The 24,063-nt window shown below is 52.7% G+C and overlaps 1 protein-coding gene across 1 annotated transcript in view; it reads right to left on the bottom strand.

The window, feature by feature from the left end:
• PLXNA4 (plexin A4) overlaps window positions 1-24,063 on the bottom strand; it is a 472,507-nt gene that overhangs the window by 55,628 nt on the left and 392,816 nt on the right. The window contains exons 11-20 of the mRNA XM_070465677.1: window positions 22,172-22,268; window positions 21,616-21,806; window positions 17,056-17,207; window positions 14,206-14,323; window positions 8,499-8,635; window positions 7,054-7,218; window positions 4,240-4,333; window positions 3,515-3,754; window positions 2,711-2,857; window positions 1,563-1,797 (exon numbers count right to left, since the gene is read on the bottom strand). Of these exons, the coding sequence (XP_070321778.1) occupies window positions 1,563-1,797; window positions 2,711-2,857; window positions 3,515-3,754; window positions 4,240-4,333; window positions 7,054-7,218; window positions 8,499-8,635; window positions 14,206-14,323; window positions 17,056-17,207; window positions 21,616-21,806; window positions 22,172-22,268 (1,576 nt within the window). The remainder of the gene's footprint in view (window positions 1-1,562; window positions 1,798-2,710; window positions 2,858-3,514; window positions 3,755-4,239; window positions 4,334-7,053; window positions 7,219-8,498; window positions 8,636-14,205; window positions 14,324-17,055; window positions 17,208-21,615; window positions 21,807-22,171; window positions 22,269-24,063) is intronic.

The following is a 24,063-nucleotide window of genomic DNA, read 5'->3' as shown; positions in this document are numbered from 1 at the left end:
GTAAGCCTTTCTGGGAAGTGCTGTCACCAAAAGCCCTGATGAGCACTCATGTGTGTGCCGAGTGAGGAACACACGTGTGTGTGTCTGTCTGTGGAAATGTGTGTGTGCATGGGCATGACTGTAGAGGTGTGTGAGGGCATGAGTGACCGCCTGAGTATGAGTCAGCGAGTGTCTGCGGGTGTGTGTGCACGCATATGTGTGTTTATACAACCGAAGGTCAGGCCAGCGAGGACCCCGGCAGGGCCTCTTCTGAGTCTGTGACTGGGTTACGGCCTGGCTCATTGTCAAGTCTTTGGGAGGTTGCCTTCCCTGGACCCAATTTGCCCTTTCAATGTTCAAGAGCTGGCTCTGGGCACACCTGAAAATACCTCCAAGGCCAATCCTATGTGTCCTTTGCTCTATCATCTCCCACCAACGAGAGACGGCCCTCTCCTGAGCCGGAAGCCACTGTTTGACCGCTAATTCCTCCTTCTTCGGAATGTCTTCCGAGAAGGACCCAGCTTCAGGCTCTCCTTGTGCCCTCCTCCCAGTTGGGGGGCTCAGCTGGCGGGAGGAGAAGGAGGCGGTTGGCTTTTTATAGGTCTGCAGCTTTCCTTCAAGTCACCGAGCGCCTCCAATACTCAAAGCCTCACGCCTGGCATACATAAAAGAGATTCTAATCACTATACCTAATTAGAGGGAAGAGTACATTGCGGAGAAAAAAATTAAGCAGCATAAATATAATAAAAGGCGGTAATTAACAGTCCCACAAGGCGGATGCTGTGTTGACAGCTGAAGATGTGGAGAGGGTGGAAGAGGTTCGCTTCTCCATCCGAGAACCGTGGCCTCCCCGGTGGGAATGCCAGAGCCCCAGGTACAGTCTGATCACTCCATGTATAAAGCTCCACAAAGAACCAGCCCAGATCCTTGCAGGGTGACTCACAAATGATATCCTGGGGGTGACAAGACTCTGACTCCTAAATTTCCTTCTTGGATTTAGTGTGGCTGATTGCACTTCATGGTGTTGTTGGTAATTTTTTAAAAAATATATAAGCTGTGAAATACTCTTTCCTTTAAGTCTCAGATCAGCCCTCCAGCCTTACCTTCCTTCTGAAGGAGGAGAGCTGAAGATTGCTTGAGTGTGTCATGGTAGGACACTGCTGGGTCTCCCTGAGAAGAGACTGCCAAAGCCATCCTGGCCAGGATCCTGGGCTGGACACGGCTCTAGTTCTAGTGTGAGTCGCTCTCGAGTCCGACTCTTTGCGACTCCATGGACTGTAACCCGCAATGATGCTCTGTCCATGGAATTCTTCAAGCAGGAACACTGGAGTGGGTAGCCATTCCCTTCTCCACAGAATTGAACCTGGGTTTCCTGCATTGCAGGCAGATTCTTTACTGTCTGAGCCGCCAAGGAAGCCTAGAAATGGCTCTAGTGCGGTTTGAAATGATCCCTACCTGGCTTGAGGTAGAGGTTCTGAAGGCAGGAGACCCAGGCCTAGCACTGCCCACTGCTGCTGGTGTGGAAGATGCGCACACAGACACACATGAGCACACACACCCGACGTCCCACCACTCCCTCCTACCTTCCTTGCACTCCAGGGCCACGCGGGACTCCAGGTTGTCCATCTGCATTTGCAGCCGCTTCAGGGTCAGGTCACTCTCGCGGGACTTGCGCTTGTAGGCGATGAGCACGGCCACGATGAAGATGATAAGGAGGCCGCCGGCCACGGCGATGCTGACGATGGCGGGCAGGCTGAGTGGGCTGTCCGGGGCTATGTATACCATCCCCGGGGAGTACTCCATGCCACCGACTCGGGCCTAGGTGTGGACAGGCCAGGGGAGAGGGAGCTGGGTGTGGGCACAGAGCATCCCAGGGAACAGACCCAAGCCACCAGTGAGCCGGGGACCAGGGCTGGATGAGGGAAATGGCTCCAGGGAGGAGGATTATCATTGGCTGTGAAAGCAGACGAGCGGGCATCAGGGGCAGAGGGAGGATGGATAGCTTAGCTTTCCCCCAGAACTGGAAAAACCACGCATCATTTTATTCGGGAGCAAACATGGCCATCTTCATGAGGAAATGGCATTCAATTGGAATCTAAAAAAATCCTACATGACCTCAAAGACTGGCTCCCCAAAGACTCATCCCATCCTGAGGACAGATGACTCGGGCACAGGACGTAACATTATGTCCAGCCTGGGCCAACAGCAGTCCTCCCTGGGAAGCATCTCTTGCTTCTAACAGGTGACTTGCGTGCGTGTGTGCTCAGTCGTGTCTGACTCTTTGCGACCCCATGGACTGTAGCCCGCCAGGCTCCTCTGTCCTGGGATTCTCCAGGCAAGAATACTGGAGTGGGCTGCCATTCCCTTCTCCAGGGGATCTTCCTGACCCCAGGGATCAAACCCATGCCTTTTATTTCTCCTGCATTGGCAGGTGGGTTCCTTAGCACCAAGTCATCTGGGAAGCCCAAAGGTGACTGAGTATATCACGGGATGCTGTTTGGCATTGCTCTTACTGTAGCACCAGCCAGTGTGGAGAGAATGACAATACAGAAGAAAGAAATCTGAAGTGAGATGGGAGAAGAAACTGGGGTGTGTGGGCGAGCCAGGAGGAAAGTTCAAGAAAGCCAGAATCCCCTCTCGGAAAGCTCCGGTGGCCCAGGATGGAGCGGGACCACTCGCCCGACAGCATCCCTGGTGCCCGCCCATCTGGGGTGGGTCTCACCAGCCTCACCATCACTTTATGCCTGCCGATGAGGTTGGGGGACTCGCAGAGCAGCTGCACATCCGACACCGTGACGGAGCACGGCTTCTCCCCAATCAGCACAGTGTAGTTCAGCTTCATGTTGCCCCCAGCAACAGGTGGGATCAGATTCTTGCCCTGCATGGACAGAAGCACCCAAGTCCCCACTCCAGAGTCAGGAGCACAGATGTTGGTTGGCCACCATGTCCTCCCACCCCGAGGCCCCATCCTTCTGGGGAGCTAGTGGAGAAGCCACCTTCCCTAGTTAAGTCCAAAAAATGCTTAACGTCTATACTACCATACTACTATTCCCCTTTCCTCAGTGGGAATCAATAATCAAGGCACTCTTTTCAGCTTCTCCCAAAGGCAGCCTCAGAATCTTTCTCAACACAGAGCTGTAGTCAGTCACTACCAGTTAATTCAAATTGTCATATGAGTTAAAATTAATTTATTATCCATGCTGCAAAGAAGCCCTAGAAGGTGGTTTGCAAAGGGCTTTGCAAGAGGAAGCAGTATGAGTCTTTGACCTTCCAAGTCCTGGATTCGAGCCAAAGCTGGGAGTCAGATGGCCAGCGTGGATCCGGCTGCCCTGACTAGGCTTTTATGACCCACAAAGAGAGTGCTCATCTTAGTACAGACTCATGGGGAGTGTTTACCATAGTCTGGGCTGTAACACAACCTCTGCTAGCTAGTGATGCCACCATGAGATCTGGAAAAAGGCCATGACTCCTGGCCTCTTCCTGGGAGCACGGAAAGCCTCCCCTTGCATACCTCCTACTTCCCCCATCAATCTACCTTCAGGATGATGGGTGTGCCGGGCTTAAGCTCCAGGATTCCCGAGGGGCTAAAGGCCTCAAACACAGGGTTGGGGTAGTAGGTGAAGTTGGTCATGTTGAGGATTAGCAGAGACTGGACATTGTCTAGGATGAAGCCAAACTCCTCGGGCCTCTCTGTCAGGTCAGACTGGTGGTCGGGTCCCAGAGCGAGGGCCGGAGCCTGGCAGGTCATCTCAGTGGCGTTCAGAACCTCGCAGAGCTGGGGAGGAGCCGGAGAAGGAGGTTTATGTCTTGGGTCTCCACACTTGCACAGCCCCAGCCACCCACCGGGCCTCCCTCCGTGGTGTTGCACCATGGTGTTGGCACGGGACCGTCATAGATGGGTCCCAGCTGCCTGACCTGGACACTCAAGGACAAGCTCTGCAGCTGGCCCCTACCTCTGCTCTGCCCATAGCAGCTGTGGCAGGCACGAGGCTATCTCTAAGCTAAGGAGTGGCACTGCAGGTCAGAGGAGGAAGGAAGAGGGTCTGAAACCCTAGCAACCCAGGAGCAATGGCTCCTCCATGCCTTTAGCCAGGGTGTGGAAGTGGCCTCATGCCTGCTCTCCCATCCCACCATCCCAGTGTCCAGGGGCGTTGCACGTGATGAGTCATCAGTGTCTGAGATGAGCCTGCCTGAGTCCCCAGAGAGCCCCACATCCTCTAGGGCAGCCCCCCACCCTGAGCCTGCCAGCCTGGGACTCACATTGATGTGCTCCTTCCCTCCATGCTTGGCCCGGATCTGGGGGTTCTGTATGAGGTCCAGGTGAGTCCCCCACACGGCGATGGGTGTGTTCCCACTGACCGGGGAGAAAGAAGGCATGTAAAGACAGGGACGGGAATAGCAATGACTCTTGAGCACAAAGATGATGATGATGACAGTCAATCAGGCTGTGCTCTGGCACTGAAGACAGTGATAACCGGGGGGCATGACGACGTTCATGGGGATGAGATGACAAGTGACTGTATAATAATAAGGATGCGCTCTCAGCAGCCAAGGGGAAGACAGTGATGACCAGATGTCCGCAGCCATCCTGTGCTGAGCTCATTCAGAGTGTGGACGCCCCACGGAGGCTAGACCTGCAGCACAGCCCTCTTGCCCCTTCCCCGCTGCTGCCCCCTGCCCCAGCCTCCTGACCTGAGCCAGCTGCTTCTCTGTAGCCCCCCTGGGGTCTCTTCCCCTGCCCTTCCTACTCTCATGGAACTTTCTTCACACTGGCCTTGCTCCAGACCATCTTCTACCAGACCCTCCAAAGTCTAAGCACAGGACAATCACACTACAAATTTCTACCTTAGAGGCTTCAGCTGGCTGGGACCTGGGAAAGGCTGAGGCTCAGACACTCAGGAACCTCCTGTAAGAATGCAAATATGAAACACTCCAGGGCTCTTGCACCCTGGGCGGGGGTTGGCTGGAGGATTGCCGATAGGAGAGATCACAGGATTTGTCTTTGGGTAGCTTTGCATTGGAAACCTGGATGCCACTGTCCTACCCTCAGTGTCACTGAGATGTGCTGGCATGGGGTGGGGGCTGACTTCCTTGGGGGCTACTCAAAGGGAAGTGATGAATCGAGTTATCTACAATCAGGGGCATATCACTGAGAAGAACCTACTTAAAACGGGTAAGTGGGTATAAGATTTAGGGTAAAGAATCCTTGACATGCACATTCATCTCTACCACTCTATTCATTACTGCCCTCTCTTCCTCTTGCCCTCCACCTGTCCCATCTGAAATACACATGCATGCACACGCACGCACATGAAGGAAGATTCTGGTGAGACCCACAGAGGCTCTCTGCCCCCAGGAAGGCTGGCAAATGAGCCTCCAGTGTCCAGCCATCTCCTGATCTTCTCTCATTCCTCAGTTCCACACACGTTTATCAAATGCCCCCATCACCCCATCACTGTTGATCAGTAACTCCGGCAGCTGCAAGCAGTGGAAATTCTAGAGGTCTGCAGAGCCCCACTCCCATTCCAAACTTCGTTAACTGCAGTGACACCCCCTCCTGGAGCCTCAGCCACTCAGAACGCACCTCCAGCCTTCCTCTCAATGTGAGGGTGACTTGGGGTGACTGCCGAGCACCGGGAAGGCCAACACCTCTAACACCTCTATTTCTGTGACAGCGACACGAGGAAGAGCTGAATTAAATTAGGCTGTGAATGCCTTGGGGAACCATAGAGTTTGTCTAAGAACAGGGGGCCATGCCAACTTCCTGGACTCACCAGGCCCTGGGGGCAAATCCTGGAATAGTTTTTACAGGCTCTTTGCCCCTCTCTGTGTTTTATATTTATCTGCTTTCAGGTTACAGTTAAAGCTTATAAGGCCTGGGCCTTAGAGAGAGTAACAGTTGAGGACAACAAAGGCTCCCAGAGGCTGCCTTTCGTCTGGGTGTGTAAGGCCAGGTGGCAAACTTCCCGTAAAGGGCCAGAGAGTAAATCTTTCAGGCTCCTCGGGGCCATGTGGTCTGTTGTAATTACTCAGCTCTGCTGCTATGGTGAGAAAGCAGCTAGAGACAAAACATATACGGATGAGTATGGCCATGTTCCAATAAAACTTTATTTATGAAAGCAGGCAGACAGCCAGATTTGGCCCCTGGGCTGGAGTCTACTGACCCTGTTCAAAAGACTGTTCTCTGGACTGGAGTCGTCATTGACCCCTCTCTCAGCTTGCGGAGACCACATCTTCATGTTTTGCCCGGTCTCCTGACCCCAGACGGCCTCCCAGAGCAGAAGCAGCCAGTGGGGTGGCCTGAGGATGGGGAGGGATGGGGGGTGGGGAGGAGGGGAGGGAAGGGGAGCCAGGCACCGCACTGGGTGTTTGTAGCTCACATAATTCTCTTGGGGTCCTATGAGAAACCCTGAATCCAGACAAGCTAGCTAAGCTTTAAGGTCCCCTGGCTGCTAAGCAGTGGAGCTGAGCTGTACTCAGTCCTTCTAACCCTAAGTCTACCTCCCACCCTGAGCCCCCTATCCAGGCCTTGATACAAAGGTTTCCCAATGATCACCAGGGAGCATCCATGCCATCAGCGATGCCCTCAGCAGCCCCGTCCAGCCTCCTAGTTGCCCGTGCGTGCTAGGTTGCTTCTGTCTTGTTCGATTCTGTGCGACCCCATGGACTGTAGCCTGCCAGCCAGGCTCCTCTGTCCATGGGATTCTCCAGGCAAGAATATTGGAGTGGGTTGCCATTTCCTTCTCCAGGGGATCTTCCCAGCCAACAGATCGAACTCGAATCCCTTTCATTTCCTTCGTCACCTGCGAAGCCCAAAGGTTCCACCGAGATTTGAACTCAGATAGCTGGATTCAGAGTCCAGAGCGCTCACCATTTTCCTAGTTGCCCACCAATCCTCAGATCAGGGACTGTAAGCTCCTGCTGGCCAGAGCTTGCCTCCAGGGCTGGGTCCCGCTCAAAGGCGTTCTCAGTAGAAAGAGGGAGCCCCGGCAGGAAGGTCTGACCCACACCGCTCCCAGTTTGTCGCCGAGGTTTCTGAGAGGGAGGGACACCTGAGGCCGGGACAGCCCCTACCTGACGATGCTCCACTCGGGCTCGATCCGCACGATGGTGGGGTCCTCCACGTACTGGAAGAACAGGTCCTGGTGGATCTTGGCCCTGTCCACCTGCACCGTCACCTTCATTTCCAGCACCTCGTCTGAGGATGTTGTGTTGCAGACGATGTAGGACGGAGAACGCCTGGAGGGAGGAGGGGAGATGGGGAGCTGGGCTCCTGGGTGTCTCGCAGGACTGCGGTCTGGGGTCAGGGCCCTCCTGCACCCCTCCCGGTTCATCAGACTCCTTGGGGGCAGTGGGTGAGCACTGCCCTGGACACTAAGCCCTGAGATCTACTGATCAAGACTCTGTCTTTGACTGAACTGTAGACAGGTTCCTCTGAGCCCGCTTTTTTGACTAGGCTTCCTTCTGGGGCCCTGCCTTCCACTTGCCTACTCCCATTTTTAGCAAGAATCCTGCTAACTCAATTTAGTAAGAATCCCCCACCCCACTCTAATATCTGAATACCCTTGATATCTGGGCAGCTTCTGCCTCCCTCACTCTTGATACCTGATCACCCTGACTGCCTTCAGCAAGAGTCTTGTTAAGTCAGTTTAGCAAGAATCCTCTTAACCTTGTTTCCTCTTAGTAATTTTCCATCCTCGGCCTCCCTCACTCTGCTCCTTGGCTATAAATCCCCAGCTGTCTGCTGTATTTGAAGTCTGATCTCTATCCCCGTTGTGATAGTCTCGACACCTACTGCAGTAGTCCTGAACAAGCTCCTACTTACCATTTTAACAAGTGTCAGGGCCATGTTTTCTGGAACACTCAGGCAAGGTCTGGCCCGGCCTGATTTCAGATCAGGCCCTCAGTATAGCGCTCTCCCAGGACAATCTCTCTCTGCAGAGGACAATCTCTCTCTGCAGAGCTTCCTGCCAACCACACCTCTTCTAGCTGTGCAGTAGATGTACCTCTCACCTCCCGCCTCCCTTCTAACCCTCACCCCCACCCCAGGTTCCTGGCTCAGCTCCTGGAAGGTGTGTCCTCCTGGGACTGGACAGTGGAACCAGAGGAAGGAAAGGAAAGTCAGGTGCCTTTGGAGGTTCTGTGACCCTCGGCCAGGTTTTAGCAGTCCTGGCTGGCCCGGCAGTAGCTGCCGAGGAGCTAGCTAACCCAGGGGGCAGGTACCCTAGACTCCAAACCCTGTCCTATGGAACCCTAGGGTCCTCCTGCACAGTGGGTGGTATGGGGCATCCAGGCTAAATGGTATGAGACAGCATGACAGGTCCATCCAGGGAAGGGAGCCCTGGCAGATCCCCGGACTGAGCCACAGCCAAGCATGCCCATAAAGTCTCCTCTCAGAGAGAATGGTCACTTTCTCAGGAAGGAAGAAGCACCTCCAAAAGGTCAGCTGGAGTCTGCCACGCTCAGCCCCGCCCACCCTCTGCGCTGGGATCCCTGGAGCCCGCTGTGAGCTGAGTTACCTGTGGAAGAGGCAGGGCTGCTTGCCGAACATCACCACCACGTTGCTGCCCGCGTTCAGGTTGGTGCCCGTGATGGTCACCTGTGTGCCTCCGGACCTGGGCCCCCGGCTAGGCTTCAGGTCTGAGAGAGTCAGCGTCTGTGCAGGAAAGGATCTGGCCTGAGGATGCTTCTGGGCAGGCCTGGGGCGGTGCCCCACTCCTGGGGCCGCCTTGCAGAATCCTTAGTCATGGCAGCCTCCCAGCGAGCAGGCTCATATGCCCTTCATATATATATATACTTAATCCCTCCATCGATTCTACAAGGTAGGCATTATTGCCCTTCTTAAAGACAAGAGTCAGAGATGTTAAGTCATAGAGTGAAGCAGTGGCCTGAGACATGACTCCGGGGCTGGAGTTCACCCCCTCTCCTGTCTACAGCGTGGGTTGCTCTCAAGAAGGTGAGTTGCCGGGTCCACAGGTCTCTCACAGAGAGCTGCCCAAAGCTCCCAGCGGCCAGGGCCGCAGGATGTGTGAGTCCCAGGGAAAGCCAGGAGAAGAATCAAAGAAGGGTCAGGGGATGGAGTGAAGAGTCGGGCTGGGGGTGGGGTGGGGAGGGGGCGGGAGACAGCTCTGTGAGCTGAGGATTTGGAGTTTCAGTTTGTTCTTTCATTAGCATTTTAATGGAAAAAACTTTCCTTAGTCCCAGGTGAGAAGCCTGTATCTGCATTTAAATGAAGATTTCTCTCTTCTCTACTTCCTTAAAGAATTCAGCACCAAAAGTTGAACCCACTCAGCTCCTCGAAGCGGGCAGGCCACCTCCGCGCTCGGAGAGGCCTCGATCGATAACACAAGGGGAGGAGAAGTGTCGAGCGAAGCCTGCAGCCTGGCGGCCAGATAGGGGCGCGCCTCGGCTCCCGCATTGGGCACACGCGCGGGGACGCGAGGGACACACGAGTACCATTGCGCAGGCGCGTTCGCGGGGCCCGCCCACCGGCTCCCCGCTGATCCCGATTCTGGCAGCCCCGTGGCACCCACCGAGCCTAGGAAAGGCTTATTCTGGCTCTGATGCTGGCTCACTCTGAGAGCCGCGCAAAGGTGGGAAGAAGCTTCGGAAAGAGCCTTCTTTTCTCAGCTTTGCCTAGATTGCGCTGTGTGACCTGGCGCAAGTCACTTAACCTCTCTGATCACAAAGAATGGGGGAAAAAAATGGTTTTCTCAGAAGCGCCTGACAAATTTCTGGTTCTAACTTCCCACCGATGGTGGCTTTGTCCTGCAGTCTGTAAAGGGAGAACTTTCAGGCTCCTGCTGATCTGCCGAGAGGAAAGGGGATGTGAGTGAGTTCCTTAGGGGTAGCGAGCAAAGGGAAACAGAAAACAGGTTTTCTGACAGCCTGATGGGCAGAAGGGGTAGAGGTGAGTAATCCTGGCTTTGCAGTGGCATTTCTGCATGGGGTTGGCTGGGCATGGAGTTATTCCAGGGGCCCGGGAGAGGGCGACAGGGGCAGGTGTTTTAAAATTCTGAGAAACTACTCATTATCCAAGGCTTGCTTCACAAATATTTCTCAGTGGGTCTGCATCGGAAATCAAATTCCGACATTTTTTGCCACCTCCTCCCTTGGCTCCCTCCTGGATGGAGGCAGGGATGGAGGCAGGGAAGAGCGTTCCCTTCACAGAGATCTCTAGGGATGGAACTGGTGACAAGCTCAAGAGTGCTGACTTGGAGTCTGTTGGCCTTGGCATCAGGGTTTGGGGTAAATAAACCCACACATCAGAGCCTGGCTTGATTTGTGGAGGGAAACTGAGGCAGACTCAAACTTTGCCCCGACCTTGCATTACTTTGCCAACAAAGGTCTGTCTACTCAAAGCTATGGTTTTTCCAGTAGTCATGTATGGATGTGAGAGTTGGACTATAAAGATAGCTGAGTGCTGAAGAATTGATGCTTTTGAACTGTGGTATTGGAGAAGACTTGAGAGTCCCTTGGACAGCAAGGAGATTCAACCAGTCCTTCCTAAATGAAATCAGTCTGATTGGAAGGACTGATGCTGAAGCTGAAACTCCAATACTTTGGCCACCTGATCCGACTCATTGGAAAAGACTCTGATGCTGGCAAAGATTGAAGGCAGGAGGAGAAGGGGACCACAGAGGATGAGATGGTTGGATGACATCACCGACTCGTTGGACATGAGTTTGAGCAAGCACCAGGAGATGGTGATGGACAGGGAGGCCGGGCATGCTGCAGTCCATGGGGTCGCAAAGAGTCAGACACGACTGAGTGACTGAACTGGCACTGGAAGGGGCTCCCCAGTACCAACAGGCCCTGAGAAGTACCCCTGCTCCCCAGAGGAGGCGGGAAAGGGCTCCCCAGCTGAATCAGAAAGGATTCTGAGGGAGGTCCCAAGAGTGCCCCCGGTAAGCTGCCCAGCAGGGTGGGAAGGCAGTGAAGGCTCTGAAGTGCTGGGAGGAGGGGAACATGATGGAGGATATTTCTGTCCTTCCTACCTCCTTGGTGTGACTCACCGCCGGGGGACTTTTGCTCCTCATTCCCACCATGGACTCTTAGGAGCTCTGCTGCTGGCAGTTGTATGGAGGCACTTAACAACCGGATCTTTAAATGCAACGTGGGCTGTAGGTGGAGGCTGGAGTTCCTAGCACCATTCCCCCTTCCTGAAGTTCTTCCCAAGAGGACGTATGTCCCCAGGATAGTTCGTCAAATAGAAAAGCAACCCACGTCTGGGTCCCCGGGACCCACTGGACCAGTGCATTTTTGCCTTGTGGCCACACCTCACATGCCCTTCTGCTCCAATCTCTCATCTACCCCATCGACCCCTGCCTCCCAGCTCCCTTTTGCTCCCATCTTTTGGTGCCCTTCCATGTCACACCTTATGCCAGGAACAGCCTCCCACTACTCGAGATCCATATGGAAAGCTGTATTCCGTCTCAGACAGATCCTGCCTTTCCTTCTGGCTCCTTCCATAAAGCCTTCCCTCAATACCCTACATCCAACCATATCCTGCTCTGGGGTAGAAATGATTATGCTGGCAAGACTGACCTTCCCTGAGAGCAAAAGGAAGGGGCTTTTGAATGTCTCCTGCCTGGACAGGTTCTAAGAATTAAACCCAAGAGCAGACAGCACAGAAGGAGCAGTGGAAGAAGGAGACAGAGAAGGGAAGGAAGTCAGGCCACTCAAAGGCTTGAGGAAGGATTGGATAGGTGGGCAGAGCAGACAGAGGAACTTGGACAAAGTCTAGAGGCAGTGGGCACCCTGGGCTCTCCTGGAGCTGACATGATGAACATGGTATCCCCTCATGTGGCTGGATTAGAATGGGCTCAGGCCAATGGCGGGGATTTAAGGGGGCCAGTATAATGGCACAGAGAATGAGGAGAGTCAGACTCCGGGACATGGTAATGGAGGGACTGATATCAGATGTCAGGGGACACTGAATCACAAGGCCACCAAGGTGGTGGGCCTGGGTGACAGGAAATGGGCAAGTGAGGGGGAAACACTGTTTACAGGAGCTGACAGCGGGTCTACCCTCCCACAGGTAGAGCATGGGAGGTGATGGCAGGACATCCAGGGACAGTGGCCTTGGAGTTAGTCGCAAAGGTGAGAAGCCCGGCTGGAAACATAACAGAGACAGCGGAGGCACAAGCAAGCATCAGCCTCCTGAGGTGGCGGCCGCTTCTGGTACCATTCACCTGGTCTCTGCCAAGAGCCCACGGGATGAACACCGTTCCACCGAGTCCAGCGCTTGCTTTGGCCATGCAGCGGTGTCCTCCCTTTTACCACAGCCGCCAGGTAATTCAGAGCCACGTTTCATGCCCAAGTATTGCCGCCCATGCCACACCTCTCAGACGCGTGGGGAGCATTGTCACTGACCCTCCCCGGTTCAGCTGGCCTCTGCGTCTCAGCTCTGCTGGAATAAGAGTGCCTGTGCATATAAATGTATATATATTATATGCATGTGTGCGTGCTAAGTCACCTCAGCCATGTCCAACTCGTTGAGACCCCCATGGACTGCAGCCTGCCAGGCTCCGCTGTCCATGGGATTCTCCAGGCAAGAATACTGGAGTGGGTTGTCATGCCCTCCTCCAAGGGATATTCTGTACCCAGGGATCGAATCTGAATATTTTAACATCTCCTGCTTTGGCAGGAGGGTTCTTTGCCACCAGCACCACCTGGGAAGCCCATGTATATTATATGCATTTATATAAATATATATACATGTATCACTAGTTGTCTTAAAGTGTATTGGGTTTAACTTGAAAATTCCCTCAAACTTTCAGAACGAGCTGTGGGTACGGATGCTAAACAAATAGGTAAAACTATACATCCGCTAAGTCCATGACATGTGTGTGTTCTTCTCCATGAGTTCCTGTGTGTGGGTTCAGTGTCAGCCATGTTCATAAGGTTGGTTGGTTTTCAAAGAGTAGAGTGGAGAAATGGAGAGACCAAGACCGAGGCAGGGAGGGGCACCTGATGTACTTCCCTCCTGAGGAGTCCTTCATCTCCTCTCCCCTTCTGGACTGTGGGCTGTGTAAGGGAGGGGTTGCATGGGGTCTGATTCATCATTGTGTCACCTGCAAGTCAGGCCCATCAAATTATAGCATTCAACCAATTAAGCAAGTATTTATCAAATAACCAAGGGAGGGGTACTGTGCAAGGAGATATGTGGTTTTCAGCTTAAGGGAGGAAGAAGGAAGAGGAGGAAGGCAGTTGAAAGAAGGGGGGGGGGGGGAGGAAGGAAGGAAGGAAGGAGAAAAACAGGCTCCTATGACATATTTCAGGGCATTTGATGCCCAGATGTAAAATCCATCATTTCAGGCTTCCACTTCCAAAAGCAGCTGAGAATCACAAGGAAATGATCTCATCACATCTGTCATTAACCTGAGAAGTTAACTGGATGGTAATAGTTTTGTAAATGACACCATGTGTGTGGTAGGGGATGGTCCCCTGCTGCAGAATCCCTGGCCAGGGCTGGTCAGCAGCCTTTTCAGGGTCTGGGGAGGGTCTGGACTGGAGGGAATGTGAGGGCAACTGTGGGGTCTGTGGAAGCTGTGGGGTGGGGAGGGAGGTGTGGGGAAGGGTGTTGGGGCAGGCGGGGATAAGAATGTGGGAGGAGGCAGGTGGAGTGTGGGTGAGATGCGGGTGAGGAACTGTAGTGAAGGAGGTTGAGGACTGGGATGCTGGTGAGTGGGGATGATGGATGGAAGAGGCGGGCTGCCAGCACACAGGGAGAGGGTGGGGCATAGTAGGCAAGGTGGCAACCCTAGAAATCATCAAGGTAGTAATCCTAGAAGTGATCGATCTATTCTATATAATCTTCACCACAATACCACGGGGTAGTTGCTATTATCGTCATCCCCATTTTACAAATGGAGACACTGAGGCACAGAAAGCTAAACTACTTGCCCAAGTTCATCCAGTTATTAAGTGGCAGAGCCAGGGTTCAAATCCCAACAGTTCTCATGCATAGCCCACACCCTCACCCACCAGGTCAGGCTGACATTCAGCCAGAAGGGGACACTGGGGCCCAAGAGTCAAAGCCACTTCCCTGGAGCCCAGCCCCTCGGGGTCAGGATGTGAACCCACGTCTCCCCAACTCTCAGGCGCTGCAGGATGGGACTCCCAAGACCTTGGCCTGGATTTGCCCACAGAGGTCCAACAGCCATGGTAAAGATGCCGGTGGCCAGCGCTTGCCCAGCCATGCTGCTGGTGGTCAGGACTCACCATGAAGTAATAGAGCTGCGAGGACCTGGCCATGAACTCAGGCCGACACACGGCCACACAGATCTCCACGAAGCCGGCGTGCTGGCTGGGCTTGGCCTCCCCCATCTCACACACGATCCTGCAGGAGGAGAGGACGGCCCCAAGGATCACAGGAGGCAACAGGCCTCCCTGCCGTGACCCGTGGGCCCCACGCCTACCTGGGTCTCCTTCTCTGCAGTACCATCTCAGGGGTGGGCAGGGGAGGAGGAGGTGAAAGACACTGATTCCTCCGGCAAGGGCTCCTCCCTGGTTCTCAGGAAATGAAGTGTGATCTACAGGGGTCTCCTTGGGGGCCCTTGGAAAAACGGGGTGCCTCGGAGAGGACCCCAGATACTCAGTCCCTAATTCATGAATTGTCCACTCAGTTCTCAATTAGAGTGCAGAGAAAGTTGCAGCCAAATAGCTTAGGCAATACAGATGGCAGAGCCTAGAGAGGTAAAGTGACCTACCCCAGGGCACACAGCCACCAGATAGGGACCTCAGAGCAGACCTAAGGTTTTCAAGTCCTTGCCTCAGAGCTCTTTGCTCCCAAGGCATGGACTGCCCCAGGCAGTGGTTTCTGCTCCTAGTCCATCTGGCAGGGGAAGGGGTAAGGGAAAGTCTGAACATCTCCCCTTTTAAAAAATTGTTATTGTTTCACTTATAAAATGGTTCATACCCTTGAACACAGTACAGAAGTAAAAAGCAAGTGTGCCTTTCTTCAAAAATCTCTCTCAAAATCTTGGTGTATAAATCTGTGCAGACCTTTCTCTAGATCTATGCAAATGTATAATACAAATAATCTCCATTTTATAAATGAAGAATTGAAGCACAGAAAAATATATGCTTTTCTGTCCTCAAAACATAATTAATACATGGTCAGTAAAAAAAAAAAAAGGACAAAAAAATTACCTGCCATATATATATCCCTGGGCCCCTATTGCAGCTCCTGAAATATCCACTGTCAACATCTTGGTGTTTATGTTTCCAGTCTTGCTTTTCTTTTACAAAATTAATTATAGGCTCTTTTTTCTGCTTGGTAACCTGTGTTCTCACTTAATATAACTTGTGTATATGCCTGGTCATGATTCTCCTACAGCATCAAATTTAATGGCGGTGTAGTTTAGTGTCCTAGGTATATACAATAATTTATTAAATTAATTCCCTATTTTTAGACATACAAATTGCTTCTACAATTTCACTGTTAAAAATTGGGCCAAAATAAACATTCTTGCAAATAAATATTTGTGCGTTCTGTTTATTTGAGGAAAGTTCTAGAAGTATTATGGCCAGGCTAAAGACACATGACCTACATTTCCAAATTGCCTTCCAGGAAGGTCATCCCAAGTTACCCTCCTGACTTGAATGTATGAATGTGCTATTTCTCATGCCTCTCATTTGAACTGGGTATTAACTTTTAAAAATTGTCCCCACTGTTTTAATTTGCATTCCATTGGTTGCTACTGATATTAAACATTTTTTATATGACTTTGGTTCTTTGTCTTGTGAATCGCACATGCACACTCTGCTAATTTTGTGATAATTGCCTTTCATCTATAGCACCTCTTTATATGTGAAGAAAAAGCATACTGTAACAGGGTATAACTGTATTCTTGGTTTACCATCATATTTTTACTTTGCACACAGTGGTTTTGGTGCACAAGTTTTAAGTATTATGTACTCAAATTTCCTAATCTTTTCCTTTATATCTTTTCTTTTGCAGTCATACCTGGAACACCTTCCCTTTCTTGAAATCAAATAAATTTTCACCTGCATTTTGTTCTAATCCTTTTATAGTTTTATATTTTACCCTTAGCTCTTTAATCCATCTAGAATTTATTTTGGTGTATAATGTGAAATAAAAATCTGATATTATACTTTTTTCCAGGTATTGAAAATGAACCACTAATTGAATGAGTTTTGCTTTCCTTTGTTGTTTTGTTTAGTCACTAAGTCATGTCAGACTCTTTTGCGACCCTATGGGCTGCAGCCTGCCAGGCTCCTCTGTCCATGGGATTTCCCAGGCAAGAAGACAGGCAACACAGTGTAAATGCATTCACCTACTTAAGTGAGACCTTGCAAAGAGTTAAAAACTTATGCACACGGGATAAGTGGCAAGGTTTCACTCTGGGAGGGGCAATATAGAGGGTGTAGAATATAGATTCTACTGCGCTGGTGAACATTTATTTCATGCTTGTGTTTGCTGGGCTGGAAAATTGTCTTTACTTATTTACAAGGCAATACATGATTCACAAACCTCCCTTGTCAGGTAGGTTAGAGGTCAAGGCCATGGTCAAGATCATGTGTCTAATGGCCCTCTCTGTGGACCAGCAGATTTTGCTGGGGGAAAACAATCCAAGTCCCTACAGGCATGAGAGTGGGTGTGGAGGTCCATTCTCAGCCTCCATAGATGGTTGTATGGGATTAGCTTTTTTCATAGCCGAGAGTGGATAGGACTGGGGAGTTAGAGACATTGGAGTGAGTCAGGGGGAGGAACTGAACTCTCACTGCTGAAGATTTTTATATTGATCCATCTTGCTCCTACTCATCTCCACACCCCCAAAGAGCTAATGATCATTTTCCCCTTCTCTCCCTGCCCTCTCCCCTTCCTCTTTCTGGACTTCCCCCAATGTGGCAGCTGGCTAGTTCAGGAGCTGGGGAGTTGTAGGAGTCCCCCCCACACACACCCTAGAAGGTGAGGGACATTCTCCTTTTCTGTGCATAAGCTCTATGAGCCTCTGCTGTTGACCAGAGAAGACGTCGGCGTCAGTCACCTTTTTACGTGGGCTTCTCATCCCTGCCCTGCCCACGTCTCTGGAGGCCTCCACTTACTGTTCGGCAGGGATGTAACCATCCACGAGAGGGCTGCACTCCACGCCCGCCACCTTGACGTGGGAGGCGATGTCCCGGAACTCCAGGCCCAGGTTCTCCCCTCGGATGGTGACTTTGGTGCCCCCTTCCCGGGGGCCTGTCACCGGGATTATCTGGAAGGAGGAAGCACGATAATCTGATACCAAGACAGAGCATCACCCCCCACCGGCTGATGGCACAGGAAGAGTCTCTTCCCCTTCTATACCCCGTTCCCTCCACCCAATTCCTTGAGTTGAGTTCAAGTCCACAAGGGCACCCAGGTCTGGGACTGTGGATGGGCAGGAGCTTCTGGAAGAGTATTCTGTGTTTGTGGATGGTTTTAGGAGCAGGGTTCAAAGCCCCTTGTTCCTCTTCCCATTTCACAGAAGAAGAGATAGAATGTGATCTGCAATGTTACTGGGTAATTCATAGAAAATCGGAATTAAAGCCTACCAGCATTTATTTGGTGGCGCTAGTAGTAAAGAACCCGCCTGCCAATGCAGGAGGCATAAAGAGATGCAGGTTTGATCCCTGGGTCAGGAAGATCCCCTGGGGGAGGGCATGGCAACCCACTCCAGCATTCTTGCCTGGAGAATCCCATGGACAGAGGAGCCTGGCGGGCTATGGTCCACAGGGTCGCAAAGAATCGGACATGACTGAAGCCACTTAGCAGCAGCAGCAGTATTTGCTCGTGTTAGTTCCATTCTCAATGAAAATGAACAAGGTTCCTATCAACCCACAGCCCTCCCCACGATGGCATCCACCCACCTTTCAAGATCCTTGTCAACAGTCACTTCCCCATCACCAGAAGCTCTGTATTTCTCCACTGAAATTTTAGGACACCTCTGTATGCTCTTTTCATCATACGTTTGTGTGATTCCTCGCACTGCCATCCCCCTGCCCTCTCCTCTTCAGATCCTGAGTCTCTGCGAGCACAGGCAGTGATGCCCCTTTTCTCCTCATGGATTTTCTCGTGACAGCACCATAGTTATTTTCTTAAGTTGTAATTGTATTGAACACCACAACTATCCAAGCATCTTCCTGGAGTTAGAAAAATGTTTGTCACAGCTCCTCTCTCATTATCTGGTTTGGTTTCTAAGGAGATGGGTTTAATTTAGACTTTATTTTCATAAACTTGGCCAAAATGACTGGCTTTCCCTCCTGAGACGTCACCACTGATGCTAAAAACCCATGATTGGAATGTTAGAATTCAACAACCAAGGGCCTGGTTTGTGGTGGGGACTCCATACACTTTATGTGATCTAATTATGAGCCCACACGGTAGTGAGCTGAATGGCAGAAGACACTCCATGCTAGCCTCTCCTGGCATCTGACAGACCAGAGAAGGGCCAATTTCTTGTTCTCGGTGCTGCTGAGCACCAGCATCTGGTTCTTGGTCAATGTCAACTGGATCACAATTGGAGGAGTCCAGATAGGGTACCTCTTTAATATTACCTACTCTCTATCCTTCCAGGGTTACAAGTGGGGACTCCATCCTGGCAGGAGGGTGAGAGATGGGGAAGGGGGTAACAGCTTTGCTGGGCTTTCTAGGCTGTTCACCTGCAAAGGCCAAGACACTTTGCTTCTCAGATGTGTAGCTGTGCAATCTCTAAGTGAGCGTACATGCACACGCACATTCCCACTGCAGTGAAAAAAAGAGATTCTTTGGAGGCAGGCTTGTTTCTGTGTGAGGAAGGTGGCCAGACAGAAGGGGGTGGGCCGGGGCAGCCCCTGTCCTCCCCAGATGCCTGCCCAGCCAGTCCCCAGGGCGCCGCTGGCACCTGGCAGCAGCAGCATCAGGATATTCCAGCTCTGGCCTATGGTCCTGAAATGGGAGTTTTATCTCTGTGTCAGTCCTCAGGTGCCCGGGATCCCCGGAGGGCCGATACCAGTATGGAGCCAGTAAATAGCCTTTGTCACAGGGAGATTTGTTTCATTTGCCGTCTCCTCCCTGCGATTTTCTTGGTCTCGGGCCAAGAAGAAAGCAAGTCCCATAGTTTTTGCCAGACGCACCATTAGCAGTCCTGCAAGGCAGCCCCGGGGGATGGTTTCTTGCTACAGGCTCTGAGGGTAGGGGGTGGCGGGAAAGGAGGGGGGCCCTCATATAGAGGGGGACCAGAGGCATCCACCTGCCTGCCTTTTCCAAATAATTCTGTACGTAAAATGCATGAGTATCGTTCCGTGGTCTGAGAACAATTGTTGAGATTCTGACTCATGCAGGAGACTGAAGTCAGGACTGAATGAAGCTCTCTTGACATCTGGAGAACCAGGGATGTGGAGAGTGAAGCAGCTAACGTGGGGGGAGGCACTAACGTTGGTGGGGGCCCACACCCAGGGGGCCACGCCCAGGAGGCTGCTTTGCTGGAGGAGCTGCTCACTCAGGAGTCAAGCCCCTTCCTGTCTTACACATCCCTGCTGTGTGTGCATTACTTGTGAGGGGAGGAGCCAGGGAATGAGTGGATGTTCTTCCGCCTTTGCAGGGCGGGAGACAGCAATCCAAGAATCAAGAGACCAGCTTTTCAGGACTCCTTTGATTTAGACTTTGGTCAGAGTAGGTCTCAGTGTCGATCTTTTATGTAGGAGAGGGTGATAATAACCCCCAATTCATGGGTTGCATTGTGTCCCCCTAAATCCATATGTCAAAGTTCCTAAATCCCAGTATCTCAGAATTGCGACCTTTGGAGAAAGGGTCTGTATGGAGGTAGTCAAGTCAAAATGAGGTCATTCCGGTGGGTCCTAATCCAATATGACTGGTGTTCTCATAAAAAGAGATTGTACAGAGACACACATAGAAGAAAAACGATGTGAAGAGACACGGGAAGAAGACAGTCACCTACAAGCCAAGGAGTTGCTGTTGTTGTTGTTTAGTGGATAAGCCCTGTTTGATTCTTTGCAACCACATGGACCTTGCTGACCCAGGGATTGAACTGCGTCTCCTGCATCAGCAGATGGATAGAGGAGCCTGGAAGAGACCCTTCCCTTCACAGCCCTTAGAATCAGCCTGGCAACACCTTGATTTCAATGTCCAGCCTCCGGAACTGAGAGACAATGTGTTTCTGTTGTTTCAGGCGCTTGGTTGCTGCAGCCCTAGGAAATCACGCAGCAGGTTGCTGTGAGCCCAGATGCGGTAAAGGATAGGTGGCAATTTCACAGACTCTGAAGCACCACACAAATGTGCAGCCTGTAACTCTGGGCTTCCCTGGTGGCTCAGTGGTAAAGAATCCACCTGCCAACGCAGGCTACTTGGGTTCGATCCCTGGGTCAGGAAGATCCCCTGGAGAAGGAAATGGCCACCCACTCCAGTATTATTGCATGGGAAATCCCCTGCACAGAGGAGCCTGGTGGGTTATAGTCCCTGGGGTCACAAAGAGTCAGACACGACTTGGCGACTAAATAACAAGCAACAATTGCTAGGGTACCAGACGTGGGCATGTGTGACACTGCCCAGGGCTGGATGCCCAGCGTCCACTCACTATGAATTGGCAAACGGAGCTTCCTTCTCCTCTTCTTCCCTCTGTCCCTGCTGTGACATTATCATTATCAGCACCAAGCACCGAGGCACCTACTATGTGCTAAATCCTGGGCGTCAGGAGTCGACGTATCAGACATCGTCCTGTCACTGAGACAGGCATGTCTCTTCCTTATTCTACAAGAAGAGTAAGGAATTCCATCAAGGTAGGGGGTACCTTAGGGGGTCGTTCTGAGGGAGTGTGGCTGTCAAGACACCAGGGAAGTAAAGGGCTTAGACACTTTAACAATGATTTTAACAAGGTTGATGATGAATGAGGAGGAAGAAGGTGATGAGATCCCCACGAGCTGGGTGTCAACCAAGCGTTTGGACGAATGTACTCCTATAACCCCTGTCCCTGCTCTGGGAGGTGGGCGCTTAGGCCCATGGCACAGATGAGCAAGTTGAGGCCTGGAGATAGAGATGAATTAGGGCCATGGGACCCAACAGTTAGTTGGGATCAGCTGATGGCACAGGGATCTCTGTGACCGCAGTATCTGCATCTCTCGCTCTGCCCTGCCCATCAGTGCTCCTGGCTGCACTGCCTGTGTCCTGCACCCTCCTAACCGTGCTCCCCAGCTGTTTCCATCTTACAGCTTAGGTCTCGCTCTGTGTTCACCCTGAAGCCTCTCCGCTCTGACCTCCGCCTCTCCAGGGCTGGGGTCCATGCCCTTGACCCCCACGCAGCCTGGGCTCATGCGCTGACTGCTTAACGAGCTGCCGCCGATGAACCCTCATGGGCTCATCACTGAGACTCCTGGAGTCCAGTAAGGGGAGTCCGGGACTGGGCGTCCTTCCTGGCACACGGGGACGCCACAGGACAGCTGAGTTGAGCCCTCTCGGCTCTCGACCTCCTCTGATGTGGGAAGGGCCTCTGAGCCAAGCCTAGAGCTGCTGCAGATTTGCAGGAAAACGAGGCTGCCTGCAGCCAGTTGGGCACCTGGTCGTCACCATGGGGTGCCAGCCACCATGCCAGGCATGTCTTTCAGGGCCCAGCCGGGGGGCAGGACAGGGCCCAGCGGAGCATGGCTCACCTCTGTGATGCGGGGGTTCGTGCACTTGCTGTTGGCGCCCGACAGCTCCAGCCACTGGCTCTCGTGGACAGGGCAGTGCTGCCGGAGGGTGCATTGCCCTTGGCTCTGGCACCAGCCACACTCGAAGTCCGGGTCTGCCTTGAGGCACAGCCCGCAGCTCTCACGCATGGCCCCGCACTTATAGAGGTGAACTGCAGGCAGAGGACAAGAGAGGCTTGGAGGTGGGGGCGGGGGGGAGCCAGGAGTGTGGACTGGGAACGCAGTCCTGGCCTCTGTATGGGACACGGGCAGCCTTGTCCGCTCTGCCTTTTGGATGCAAAAAAGGCCTGGGCAGAAGAACATGGCTGGGAGGGGAAGTCTGCCCCATAACCAGGGGCCCAGTTAGCTAGCTGCTCCCTGCTAACCCTGCTCCCTCCACTGCGCTAAGCTGCCCACCCACTGGAGCAGTCACAGAGCAGTGGGGGTGCTGGGAGGCGTGGAGGGTGGGCACGGAATGGGAGTGGCCCTGAATAGGAGTGGCCCCTCCCTGCCCGCCTCCCCGGCTCGCCTTCCGCACCTTTATTCTGAGCCGGGTTGTCAATGCTGAAGTGCCCGTTCCACACAACTGTCAGCTCCACCGGCAGGTTGTTGATCTCCATCCCTTCGTAGGAGTACTGCGGCCAGGATGGGAAGAAAGGAGAAAGCTGGTCATAGAGATTTCTACGGGGTGAGGGGTGCCCACTGTTCAGCCTAGTGCCCGCAAGAGTGCACGGGGCTCAGGACAGGCCAAGACTGTGTGAGCTCACGTGTGTGTGTATGTGCAAGCACACTCGAGCACACACACATACACGCATGTGCAAGCAAGGTGGGGATGCCCGTCTCAGGGGACCAGAGCAGGGGGTCAAGAAGCTAAGGCAGGGAGGGGCCGGGCCTGGGTGGGACACACATTTGGAATGTGGGTTCACGAAGCAGACTACAGTAAGTCTTGGCCACCTTCTCTGGACGCCTGTTCCTGCCAGCTGAGCCTTCCCCTGGACGTTTAAGTGAGAGAGGAGATTGCTTCCCACTGGGTGCCCAGGTGGGGAGCTCTGACCTTTAGGCCTTGCCAGGCCCTCGATGTGATTTGAAAACTTTCATTTCTAGGACATGATCAGGGGAGGTGAGCGCTTTACCAGGGAACTGGCCAAGCCTGATCAATTCGCAGGCAGGGAGAGAAGGGGAGAAATGGGGAAGACATGAAGGGGCTGCTCTCTTCAGGGGTGAGTGGCTGGGGTTTAAGCAGAGAAGAGGATGGATGAGAGCTCAGAGGTGAGGTGGGAAATCCTGAGGTCATTCTATAGCACAAACCTGGAAATCTGGGTCAAGACACCAGAAGCTCCAAGATAGGGCAGAGAGCTGCAGTCCCGCAGCAGTCCATTGGATGGGGAGCTGTTCCAGGCCTCTGGGCCCTGCTTCCCCACCTAGCTCTCCTCTAATGTCCCTGCTCCTGCCCCAGGCTGGGTCTATCCCAAGGGACTGTGGTGCTAAGGAGGGAGGCGGGGAAGTGGGATGCCCCCAGCATGCCAGCCCCCATCTGCCTTCTGCCAGCATCCCCTTCTCCATTCCCAGAGAAGTAGGGCAGGCGGCAGGAACTTGCTGCCCACCCAGGGTAGTGCTTCCAATCCCTACCTGGTGATTTTCTCATTATTCCACTAGATTCTGCCCACCACAGGGGGTGGTATGGGAGATTGAAGCTGAAACAGGTTTTCTGAGGAGGAGGCACTGGGGGTGGGCAATTGGTTGGAAAAGTTCCATCCAGGGGACTTGGTCTGAAGTTGTGTTTGCAGAGCCAGCAGGCTCTCTTAATGCAGTTTATGTTTGGAGCGGCTGGGCCATGGGGATGTGCGTGGCTATTGTGGCAGGCAGCTGATGCTCTGTTTCCCTGAGGGGAGGACAGCACAGAAACTCGGAATGCTCAGGCTGCAGAAGGTCTCGAGGGCCTCCGCTCTGCAGCTTATCCGCGGGGGCTTCTAAAGGAGATGTTATCATCTGAACCTGGGAAATTGTCCTATATTCCTGAGTGACAGAGCGCGCTCCATGATGAGCATGCTGCGACCTTGTCCTCATATGGAATCACAAGCAGGGTGTGTGTCCAGCCTTCTTCAGGCTCTACCCTAGCACACCAGGGGTTTTCACGAACTCTTTGCTGATGATGCCTGGGCCAGGGAGCCACTTGCAGTGTTTTTCCCCCAGTGGTGGTGGTTTACACCACCATCCACACTCTTGCATAATCTCCTCCTTGACTCCTGGGCCAGGGTCAGGGTTTGGGCTGAACTGTAGAATAAAGCAAAGCTTCTTACTCCTGCGGGAACAATACTGGAGAATATTTTTGGTTATCCTATAACTCAGCTGATGACTCATAAGCTTTCTGCCGTGCAGGCCAGTAATCAATTCCCCAGAGGTTAAGTGTTTCACATCTGGGTGGGTCAT

Source organism: Odocoileus virginianus, chromosome 1 (genome assembly GCF_023699985.2).
Source record: "Odocoileus virginianus isolate 20LAN1187 ecotype Illinois chromosome 1, Ovbor_1.2, whole genome shotgun sequence".
NCBI classification, from domain to species: Eukaryota; Metazoa; Chordata; class Mammalia; order Artiodactyla; family Cervidae; genus Odocoileus; species Odocoileus virginianus.
Note: the sequence above shows the minus strand (reverse complement) of the source record. Positions and strands in the feature narration are given on the sequence as shown.